The following is a 12,700-nucleotide window of genomic DNA, read 5'->3' on the forward strand; positions in this document are numbered from 1 at the left end:
CTGACTTCTAATTGGTATCCCTGCCTCAGGTTTTTTCCCCACTCCAGTTCATTTTCCACACAGCTATCCAAATATTTTTTCTCAAGCTCGGATCTGAGAATGTCACTTCCCTTCTTAGTAGACTCCAGCAACTCTCTCTTGCCTCCAGGACAAAATATGAACCTTTTTTTTTTTAACTTTTAAAGTCCTCACAACTTAGCCCCAGCCTAACTTTTTAGACTCATTGTACAGTTATCCCTTTCACATGGCCGGGGTTAGGAGTGCAGCACCCCCACCATGTGGAAAATCTGTGTAAAATTTTTGGCCCTCTCTTCATACCAGAGAAGTCTGATTTTTTTCTTTTTCTTTTATGGGGTGTTTACAATCCCTTATTGTAAAATTTGGATTAAGTTTTGGTCATAGGCTCTGTGTTGTCTGCTAGCCTTTTATGTCATCTGTGGCGTCAGCAAAACTCCCCCAAAATTTCCATTTAATTTCTTATGCTAACCCACTGTGTATCAAAACCACAATGGGGAAATTTGCGATGTGTAAAGCATTGCTGTAGATTATTCCCCTTCTTGCTCTCTGCAATCCAGCCTTTCTTGATTCCTCTAAGTACTAGTTCCCTCTCTCCTTAGCTATATTCTATTTAAAATACTTTGCATTCATTCTTTATACTTCCTCTGTATAAAATTATAAATGCATTTATCTCCCCCATTAGAATGTAAACTCTTTTGAGAGCAGGGATTACTCATTTTTTGTCTTTGTTTCTCCAGTACTTGGCACAGTGTCTGGCATATAGCAGGTGTTTAATAAATGCACTAAAAAGAAATCAGGGCCATGTTGCTTAATATTTCTGAGTTTCACTTTCCTAATCTGTAAAATAAGGGGATTGGGCTAGAATCTAGCCAGTAGATAATCTCTAATCTCTTTACCAGCCTTAGCAATCAATGGAATCTCCACTGGCTGGTTTGCCTCTTATGTTAATAATATGTTTACTGTCTTCGTAGGACATACAATGGGGTGCAAATGATTAGAAACATTAATTTTGATATAGTTTCATTTTATGACAGTAATGCTCATGTATTTGTGCTTCTTTTAACACTAGGCTGATCCAGAAGGTCTGTCCTTGATTAGATGAAACCACATTGAGCTGATTTCCTTATCTTTAGTTAGTGAACTCAGTGCTAAATCCTACAAAAAAAGTTATTGTGGTAGAGAACATATTGCATATTGAAAGTTTTTTAAGGATGTAAAAAATAGTAAGATATATCATGAGGTCAATAAATTTAGTTATTTTACTTTGTCTTAAGTAATTCACATGTCATTGTATATATAGAGGATATGATGACAACCCTCGAAGATTGGTCAAACCTGATAACTATTGTACATTTATAGTTTTCCCATGTACAACTAATACTGGCAACTAATATTGCCAGAAGGATCTGAAAACCATTGATGAGAATTTAGAAGTCTTGGGGAAGAGATGTGGCTACCTTTTTAACAATTAAAGTTATCTAAAATGGAATGGGCTACCTCAAGACGTGGGCAGCCAGGATGGAGAGGGACCTTGAGCTTTACAACATGTGAATGAAGATTTCTCAAAGGAACTAGGAATATTTATCTTGGACAAAAGAAGACTCAGGATGGACCTAATAAATGTGTTCAACTATTTGAAGGGCTATCATATGAAAGAAGGATTAGATTTATTCAATTTGGCCACAGATGGCAGAAGTGGTGGGTCTCTTCTTCTTGGAGGATTTCAGTTAGACACTAGATGACCACTTGTAGGGTTATAATGGGATTCATTTCATGTATGGCTTAAACTATGGGGCTGCTGAGATCCCTTCTAATTCTCAAGTTCTGTGAAAGGCATCTATGGTACTTCTGCAGATTGAAGGTAAGGGTTTCTGAAAATAACATAGATTTGGAAAGTGAACATCTACTTGGCTAATAAGTGGGTGTCTGAGAACAGGCTTAATATTTCTGGACTCCAACTTAAAAAGACAGAAATGACAAGCTTTTAGCCAGATATAAAGTATACCTTCAGTTATACATTAGTAAAAATGTGTTTTCCTTTACCCTTAAAGATCTAAACAGAAGACCTTTAAATTGAAAAGAAAGCAAAGAACTCGTATTTCTAAAACATAATTCATCATCATTTTTACCCTAAAACTTTTTCTCTTCCCAAGTCTTTTTTTTTCTGCTGAATATGCCACCATCCTTATTGATATCCAGGTTTGTGACTTCAGACTCATCCTCAACTCCTTAATTTTTTCCTCCCTGTCATGTCAACCCTTTACCAGATCTGTTGATCCTATGTCCACGACATTTCTAGAAGCTGTCCTTTCCCCCCTCAAACAACCACCACCCTAGTTGAGGCTATCATTGGCTCTCACTTGTGCTATTACAAAAGCTTCCTAATTGGTCTGTCTGCAGTCTCCTCTTTCCAATCTCTCCACCACACAGTTACCAAAGTAATATTTCTATTACACAGGTTTGACTATGTCATTCCCCTGCTCAAAAAGCCCCACTTTTAAAGTCAGTCCCATTAAACTTTTGGGCAGCTTTAATTATTAGGAAGTTTGTTTGTTTGTCTTAGTGAAAGCAAGCCTAACTGGCCTCTTTGTAGCATTGCTTCTGTTCTTCTCTCTGTGGCCAACAGAACAAGTCTACACGACAATACTTCAAATGATTGAACATAGCCAACATAGACTTCCTTAGTTTTCTCTTCTCTAGGGTAAACATCCACAATTCCTTCAAACAGTTAAATTCCATTATGACCATGAGTCACTGCGTGATCTCCCTAGCTCCAGACCTGGACAAAAGCTAGTGGGGTGGAGATGAGGAATTTTTTTTTTTTTACGATTTTATTGGTAAAGGGAACTCCTGGATGGGGAGACTCCCTCTACCAATGCAGATTGGTACCTTCTCTCCAATTCATTGTCTTAGAGAGTTACCTTTAGAAATAAGAAGTTAAGGCACTTGCCCAGGTCATACAGTATATGTATCCTAAGCTATATTTGAGTTACATGTTGAGATTTTTCAGAGGACTTTTGGGCGAGCCAAAATGAACTAAAGAGATTTGATTTGGTGTGGCTGCCTTGAGGGTTGAATCCAGTAAGTCCAGCCTCAGTTTAAGACAAGGTTTACATTAAAATGATTTTCATTTTCATTATTTTTGATGGAAATCTTGCTGGAATATATTATATACTTACTTGCCTTCTTAAAATATATTGAACATAATTTAGCCTTTAATTGATGACTCAGGATAATCAGTATGAGCATTATTTATTGTGCTGTGCTGTAATATGGGTATTCCCTCAGGGATTATTGAGGCGTATAGGGTTATTTTTCCTCTATGCTAAATGGGTTTGGAGTATTATGGTTGCTTTTTTCAGTTTTTGTGTCTCTTTTTTATAAACTTGGTAAAGTTGGAGGGAGTTGGAAATAGTAATCAGTGCTGAGAAAAAGATGAAGTATAGGAGTGGTTAGCAATTTGGTTGAGATTATAGAAACTTTGTAAAGGTAGCAGAGCATGCTGGGTAAAGTGCTCGATGTGTAGATCACTGAGTTGATGACTTTGGCGATAGCTATGGGTCCTAGAAAATGGCTATCCAGTTTCTTAGAGTGTTGGGAAGAATGGTGACAGTTGGTAGACAATAATCTGATCTTTGACTTGAAGTCACTTCCTTAGAGATTGCCATGAGTCAGTTTGAGCCTTATTGGCTGTCTTGGTCTGTTAGAAAGTATTATTCATACTACTTGGAATTTACTGAAGAAGTTGTCCTTAGCTAGGTTGGTTGTAAATGGCTATGAAGACTGAAAATTACCTCGGGTAAAAGCTATAGTTTGAGTGGAAAGGTGTGTTTTGAATGGATAAATGAATGATGTAGTTATAGGTGCACACTGTGATGGGAAGGTAGGAATTTTTGGTTGTAATTCTCAAGATATTATTCCATGATATATTTGGTTCTTTCTTTTTGACTCTTGTTCTAGGTATATCATTTTAAGAACAAGTGGATTTTGATATAGAGGGCAGAGAAGACATTCTGCAGAAAGTGGAATATTAATTAGAGCCTCTAGTCCAAGTCTGGAGAATCTATTAGGAACCTATCTGCTTAGCTATTTTTAGAAATGTCACAATCAACTGTTGACATTTTGTTATTTCCCAGCTATTTGGAATGAAGGAGCATAATAAAATACATCACCCTTCCCTCATTTAGCTGTAGCTGGGAAAGTGAATATCAGCAAGTCATACTGCTTACATTGAGAGGATAGCTTTCTGCTATGAATAGGGTTGGCCTCAGTCTATTCAAAACTGACCTGTCCCTTAGGAAAGAGGGTAGGGGCAACTGACCATCAGATCTGGCATAATTTGCTTTATTATTATTTTTTTTTTGAGGTGGGGTGGGCAATGGGGTTAAGTGACTTGCCCAGAGTCAGACAGCTAGTAAGCGTTACGTGCCTGAGGCCGGATTTGAACTCAGGTCCTCCTGACTCCAGGGCTGGTGCTCTATCCACTGCACCACCTATCTGCCCCCTGCTTTATTATTTAAATTTTTTTGGTTTAGTAAGCCAAGATCCCTCTTTTTACCCTCTCACCCTAGCCCCACCTTCCCAAATGAGAACACAAGAAAAACAAAATCCATTACACACATGTATAGTCGATCAAAACACATGTCCACATTGACTATGTCTAAAAATTTTTTTTGTCTTATTCTGCACTGAGTTCTTCACCTCGTATCAGGAGGTAGGTATCATGTTTCTTCATTACTTCTCTGGAATTCTAGCTGGTAAGAGTTCAGCAAAGTAGCATTCCATCACATTTATATGCCATAACTTGTTTATCAATGCCCTAATTTATAGGCACTCCCTAAGCTTCCAATTCTTTGCCACCTCAAAAAGAGATATATTTTTTTCCATCCTCAGAATTTATCTTGCTTTGGACTCATTTCTCCCTTAACTTACCCTTCCTCTAGTTTTCTTTCCATCCTTGTGCCCTTTCCTACTTCCCTACTGAGTGAAAAGTGTTTCACTCTTTTGAGCAGTGCAGATGAGAGTGAGGTTCAAGTGTCAGTTACTCCCTTTAACCCTCTTTCTCTTTGTTCGCATAAATGTCTACTTGTGCACCCTATGTGTGAGACAATTTCCCCTCATCTTCATTTTCCTTCTTTCTCTGCATCCCCCCTCCATTGTATTCCTCTTCCGTCTCTTTCCTTAAGGCCATCAAGATCATCATTCAACCACTTCCAGGTCTGGTCTAATCAGACTCCCTCTATAGACTCTGAGGATGATGAGGTTCAGAGGGGACACATAAATCTTGGATGTAAGTAGTTACATTGTTTGGTACACAGTAGGTACTTAATAAATGTCTTTTGATTTGACAATCAGTTTTTTGAAAGTTCTAATTTTTAGAAAGTTTTTCCTTATATCAAATCTAATTGTGCCTTACTGAAACTTCCACTGATCTCTCCTATTTCTACCCTCTGGAACTAAGCAGAACAAGTCTGGTCTCTCTTCCACATGGCAGCCTTTCCAGGACTTGAAGACAGCTATCATGTTCCTTCTAACAAATAATCCTTGTGTCCTATCGTCAATTTCTTTCCTAAAATGTGGTGCTTCAGACTAAACCTAGTCGTCCAGATGTGATCTGACTGGGGCAGAGTCCAGCAGAACCATCTTCTCTTTTGTTCTGAACACTGTTTCAATGAGCGCAGTAAGCATTAATTAATGCTTTTCCTTGGATCACACTAGCTTTTTTGGCTGTCATGTCACAACGCTGACATATGGTGACCTTGCAGTTTTTCCCACACAAAGTATTGTCTAGACATGCCTTCTCCAGCTGGTATTTGTGCAGTGGATTTTTTTTTTCCAGGGCTAGGATTTTACATTTGTCCAAATCAATTTTTATTTAATTACATTTAGCCCATAATTCTAGCCTTGAGTCTTGTCTCTGCCACTGTGTACACTAGGTAGCCTTTTCAGCTTTGTGTCATCAGCATGTTGAATTGCCAGCACGTATGTGCTTTTATACAACTTTTTGATTAAAATGTCCATGATGTAAATGTTGAACAGTATTAGAATGAGGGCGGATCCATGAGATCCACTCTAAACTCAACAGTCTTTCAAGGATTTGGCTGCTTTGGGTAGGACCAGATATTCATACTTGTGTGAGAGAACATTGGCTAAGTTATCCTGAGCTTTGAGACCAACTTATATTGAAGTATAACTGATTAAATTACAATGGCCAATGGATCTGGTATTTGTTGTGTTGGTAAATTATCTGGGGATGCACTCACTAGCTTGTGGTGCTCTTTCTATTGTGATGAGATCACTGACTTCCTGCTGGGAATGCTGCCAAGTTTAGAATGTAGGCCTCCATGCTTAAAAGCTCTACTTTCTATATGGTCTAATTTGCAGTTCAGCAAAGGGAAAATAGTGGTGAACTTGGAATCACACAACTGGAGTTTGAATCCTGGTCCCATATGACTTCACTCAAATCACTTAGTTCTTCTGTATAAAGTGAGTGGTTTGGCCTCTGTGATAGGTACCTTCCAGTTCTAGATTTAAGATGTAGTTTGAGAATTTTTGAGGAGTAGACACTGGATTGCAGCTAGATGAGTTTTGGATCAGGCTGAATTATGTTCCCTATTATGATATTTGAAGTATGTGTCATAGCCGTTGATGGTCCAAGTAGATCAAGATTGGGACAAGGTAAGCCTTTTATTTTTTTGGTAGTAAGATGATCATTCTCAGGCATGACTCTTCGGTCACATGTAGCCAGGGTGAAGTAGGGCACAAACACCATTAGTATGCCACAAGCTCTAGAAGTCCCTGGAGCTCAGCGATTCTTGAGACATTTTCCCATCCGATGATTGTGTCAACTTTATGGAGAGACTAAATATCCTTTTGAGAGATCATATGTCCATGATACTTCTGCTCTTTGTACCTGACTCAGCATACCAGGACTGTCTAAAGGTCCTGGCCTGCCATGGCAATATAGATAATGGATCAAGCTGGAGAAGCATATGGTCAGTTTAATGACCAATGAGTTCCTAAGGGTGGAAGGGAGTTGGAGTAGTTCATGATCTTTGTGAACTTATTCTTCACAGTTCTGTAACTGGATACAGCATGTCTTTGAGAGAATAGAGAAAAATTTCAGTTTCTTAAATGGCCACATGAATTGTAATTGAGGGAAGTCCAAACTCTGCCAATATTAGAGCTGTCAGGTATGCTAGGGGGCAACTGTTTTGTAAGTTTCTCATGTTTGCTGTCTGTGTTATTAGCCTTGTACATCTATTGTACATCTATTCTCTCAAGAGTTCTAGTATTTTAGCAGAATTCAATGGATGGCTATTATGTACAAAAGAGTTACAATATGATTCCTATGTTTTTAGTGACTGTGACCAGTATGTTTTGGTGTGCAATTTCCTTGAAAGGGCTTTATTGAATTAGATGTTTAGGTATTTGAATGCCTGACACTGATTGACTAGCTCAATGTTTGTGGTCTATTGAAAGTTGCTGGGTTTCCTTTCAAAAACCTTAATTAATATGTAAAAATTCCTCTGCAGTAATCATAGTTTTGACATCTACCTCACAGATGGTTGTGAGATATTTATAAAGCAATTGATAAATTCTTGTTCCTTTTACTTCCCCCAGTCACATAATAATTAATAATAATGATAGCTAACATTTATACAGTACTTTAAAGTTTGCAGAGAGCTATATGTTTATTATTTTATCTTCACAACAACCCTGGGAGGTAGGTGCTATTATTATTCCCATTTTGTAGATGAGAAAACTGAGGCAGATAGAGGTTAAATGACTTGCCCAGGGGCAAACAGAGCTAGTGAGTGTCCGAGAGGCAGGATTTGAACTCATCTTTCTGACTCCAGTTCCAATGCTGTATCCACCATGCAATTTAACTGTCTAGGTAGTAGATAAGTCAAGCTTGGTTAAATTGTCATGGTTAAATACAAGTCAGGGAAACTTGAGGGCAAAGTTCTTATCTTGTGCATCTTCAATATCCCCTATGGTACTATACTCAGCAGAGTATTAAATTTATAACAAGCTTTCAGAAAGTAGTTGATTGATTCATTAATTGAAAAGGACCCTAACAGATCATTACATCCATTGCCTAATGAGTCATTCTCATCCCAATTTTTAAAAGATTCGCTATTATACTTCCTGTTATCCCAAGAATGTCTAGAAGTTTCAAAAAACAAAGTTAAATTGATTTCACTAGAATGATTTAAATAAATGCTATACAACACTTCTGTGAATAGGGTTGTGAAATGAAACTAACGATATTTCATATTTCATTTGAATGTAGCAGTCCAAAAAGCTTGTAAATCACTTACCAAATTATTCAAGATAGAAAATTATTTTGTTGTTGTTCATTTGTTTCAGTCGTGTCTGATTGTGACTCCACTTGGGGCTTTCTTGGCAAAGATACTGTAGTGGTTTGTCATTTCCTTCACCAATTCATTTTAGAGAAGAGGAACTGAGGCAAACAGGGTTAAGTAACTTGCCCGGGGTCACACAGCTAGCTAGCAAATGTCTGAGGTCAGATTTGAACTCAGGAAGATGAGTCTTCCTGAATCCAGGTTCAGTACTCTATCCACTGCACCACCTAGCTGCCAGAAAACTATTTATCTTATTTTAAAAAATCTTTAGGGTAACATATTCCTAATCATTCTTACTGTCAAAAAGTTCTTTTTTCTCTGTAGAAATGGAAAATGTATGCTTAGTTTCTTTCTTTACTCTAACCTTATTAAACTTTATAACTTTATTATTAAATTTAAATCATCAAACTTTATTGTGAACATTATTTTCAGTGTTTCTGTTTCTCTTTATAGGTGTGAACGCCGTTTTGAAGGACATCTTAACCGTTGCCATCCCTGTGCAATTTCCATAAGCCCTTGTGGGCGATACGTAGCCTCTGGATCAGAGGACAAATATGTATGTGCTACAATGAAATGCTATTTAAACTTGAAATCTTTAGGTGGATAAAGTGTTGTTTGGGACTACACTTTACGCTAAAGTGTAAAGACCTATCTGTAGGGAAGGTATTGGGCAAAATCACTTTCCATCCTGAATATTGACTGTGAATGTGAGGCTATTTCATAGATACGTAGAGTTTTTTTTAAACAGACCTATGATTTCTTTAACTTATCTGTAGCCAATGCACTCTCTTTGCCCTAATGTCTTAGAGAGTTGTCTGGATACACTGCAAGGCTAAAAGACTTGGTAAAGATGACATAGCCAGTACGGTTGGAGGTGAGACTTGAACCCAGGGCTTCTTAACTCTGAGACCAGCCTTCTATGCCCCATACATAAGTATTAGAGTATTTTAATTTTAGTCAAGAAAATCCCCTATTTTCTGTTTCTATGAAGTATAATATGAATTTAATACATATTCCATCTCCTCTGAGACTTTAATCTGTTTCTACTGGCTCCTTCCCCTTTGCCTGTAAACATAGTGATGTTTCTTCTGTGCTAAGAACAGAAACAATTAAAACAACTTCCCATGACTGCCCCCTTTACTGCACTCCCATTATCTTTCCTCCCTTTTACTACTACTGCCGTCTTGTAGGAAAGGGAGTCACCTGCATGGGTGTTTCCATCAGTTTACTCATCACCCATCCACTCTTTGAGACAATGCACTCTGACTTCTATACTGGTCATGCTATTATTAGAAGTGTCCTTTCCAAGGTCATGAAAAGTGACCTTTTCATTTCATTCATTGTCTCAGTCTTCAGCCCCTTTGACCTTTCTGCATTTGACAGTTAACTCCTTTTTTGACTCCCTTTGGCTTTTACTGCTTTTACTTTTTTTTTTCTGTTTCTCTTCTTACCTATGTCCCCCCATATACAAGTTGTTGCCAAGGATCACCAATTTCACTTTTGCAACATCTCTTGAATATGTCTCTTTCTCTCCTCCAATACCGCCACCACCAGTGAAAGCCCTCATCACCTCCAGCCTGGACTATTACAAAAGCCCGCTGGTGGGTCTGCCTGCTTCAGTTCTCTCCCTACTCCAATCTGTCCTCCATTCAGCCACAAAAGTATTTTTCAGCTGTCATCATGTCACCCTTCTACTCAATAAACTCCAGAGACTCCCTATTGCTTCCAGGATCAAATACAAAATCTTCTTTGACATTCAAAGCCCTTCATGACCTACTTTTCCCCTCCTGCTTTTCTAGTCTTCTTTTACCTTACTCCCTGTCCATGTACTCTGTGATCCAGTGACATTGGCCTCCTGGTTATTCCATGAACAAGACACTCCATCTCTAAGCATTCTCTCTGGCTATTTTCCGTGCCTGGAATGCTCTCCCTCTTCTGCTCCAACTGCTGACCTTGCCTTTAAGTCCCAGTTAAGATCCCACCTTCTACAAGAAACCTTCCCTCACCCTTCTTAATTTCATTGTCTTCCCTTTGTTACTTACATCCTGTTTATCCTGTCTATATATTGATTTGTATATATTTGTTTTCATGTTGTCTCCCTTATGAGATTGTAAGCTCCTTAAGGGCAGGGACTGTCTTTTGCCTCTTTTTAAATCCACAGGATTAAGCACAGTGCCTGGCATATAGTTGGTGCTTAATAAATGTTTAATGATTGATTTTCTGAACACTCCTCTGCCTCCTTGGTGGGTGCATTTCCCTCTACCCACCTCTTAAGAGTGGATGTCCCACCAGGCTGTGCCCTTAACTCTTTTCTATATATCTATACACTCATTTAGCATGTCTGCAACCATTACTTAATCCTATGATCTCTTTGTAGATGACTCCTAAATCAACCTCTCCGGACTCCATCTCTCCCTCGAGTTCTAGTCTTTCCTTTATAATTGCTGTTTTATGTTTGAACTAAAAAACACATGCCCTTAGGGTGATGGGGGCAGTTTCAGCATCAGCATCATACCAGAAATGCAGGGGAAGTTATCCCTGAAAGTCATAACAGACTCATAAATGATGCTAATTGCCAACACAGCACCCCGGACACCTGTTGAAGTGACACCCACAGATGTGCTCTGTTGCACAGCTCTTTCTCCATGGGTCAATAAATTGGGAAAAAGATACAGAGACATGTCAAGACCAGAGTTTTCTTGCTTTTTGAACCATCCAGACTATCAAAAACGCAAAATTGGCTAGCCTAATTAAATCTACCAGACTCAGTAGGCCCTTCTTCACCCTTAATTATGCCCAGTTATGCTACCCCTGCGTGTCGCTGGGGAGGGACTTGGCAGTCGTTGCCATTGTATTACAAATCCTACGCTCAGTTCTGACCCTAACTAGACTATTAACTGTTCCTCAGTCGTGTCCTAAAGTGCTCTGTCTCTGCTCACTCCTGTGGGCCTTCTGCTGGCCCTGAGCGGCGTTCTTTCACATATGCACCTGCCAAAATCCTCCTTTAAGAACCATCTCGGCTTCCATTTCATCCGTGAAGTCTTCCCTGACCTCTGCAACTCAAAAAGTTTTCTCCTTACTCAAATGCTCTTAGGATTTCTTTTTTTCCCTATTACCTTCTACCACCTCATGGTTATTTGTTTACATATAGCCTCTGGATTAGATTGTCAGCCTCTAGTTGACAGGGCCATTATGATGAGGATCAAATCAGATCATAAGTTAAGTGCTATAGATACCTTAAAGCATTATATTATTATAGTTACATAATATAATGATAGTGATTATTGTTATTATTATTTTTGTAATCAACTGTCACTTAAACTTCCAGTTAACACTTACTAAATTGTGGCTACGTCTACTCAATGTCTTTCATACTTAAGAGTCCAATCTCTATCAGAATCCATTTTTAATTATCAGTATATCCGTTCTGTTATACATTATAGTATAGATCTTCTTCTTTATAAATTTACCAAAATAACTGTCTATTTGTGATATATATTTTAAAATATATATGCTTGCACAAAAATTCTCCACAGAAGACCTACTTTGGTGCTCTATCATGATGTGTTGATCCTTTTCATCTATCTATCTATCTATCTATCTATCTATCTATCTATCTATCTATCTATCAATCATCTAAACTTGTCCTGCCTGGTCCCAGAATGCAAAAGTAGGGACACTGGATGAAAGTTGGAAAGAGGCAAATAATTTTCTTGCTGTTGGGGAGAAATTCCTGAATATTAGAGCTATTCACAAGGGTTGATATTGGCTGCCTCTGAAAGTCGTCATTCAGTTAGTCTACAGATGTTTATTAAATGCCTGCTAGGTACCATGCACTGTGCTAAGTGATGGGGATACAAATATGTAAGAGATAATGCCTTCTCTCAAGGAGTGAGAAGACAATACACAAAAGGAGGATGAAAATCCAGGGGATGGGGTGGATGGAGAAGTTTGGAAAAGTCCAAAGATTTCCCTTTGCTAGAAGTCTTTAAGCAAGTGCCATCTGAACCCTTGTCTGGTAGACCATAGAAGGGATCTTGTTCCGGTAAAGGTCGGACTATACGGCTTCTTCTAGCTTTGAGATTCTGTGAAACCCTTGAAGCTTCCTGCAAACTGTATTATACATATATAAGTATATACAGAATCAAAATAAAAAGAGAATTACTGGTGTACAATATAATCATTGTATTATAATGATTCAGAAGTGAAAATATTTTCTATTGATTTAAATTAAAAAATTTTAAAATCTGAAGTACTGAAAATAAAAATTCTAGGAAGTGTGTTTCAAATTGGGCTATAGTCAATCAGCTGAC

General features: G+C 38.2%; 1 protein-coding gene across 1 annotated transcript in view; it reads left to right on the forward strand.

Moving 5' to 3' along the window:
* WDR27 (WD repeat domain 27) overlaps positions 1–12,700 on the forward strand; it is a 236,527-nt gene that overhangs the window by 91,971 nt on the left and 131,856 nt on the right. Inside the window, exon 25 of the mRNA XM_027854869.1 lies at positions 8,841–8,943. Within this exon, the coding sequence (XP_027710670.1) occupies positions 8,841–8,943 (103 nt within the window). The remainder of the gene's footprint in view (positions 1–8,840; positions 8,944–12,700) is intronic.

This window comes from Vombatus ursinus, unplaced genomic scaffold (assembly GCF_900497805.2).
Source record: "Vombatus ursinus unplaced genomic scaffold, bare-nosed wombat genome assembly UNPS02010639.1, whole genome shotgun sequence".
NCBI classification, from domain to species: Eukaryota; Metazoa; Chordata; class Mammalia; order Diprotodontia; family Vombatidae; genus Vombatus; species Vombatus ursinus.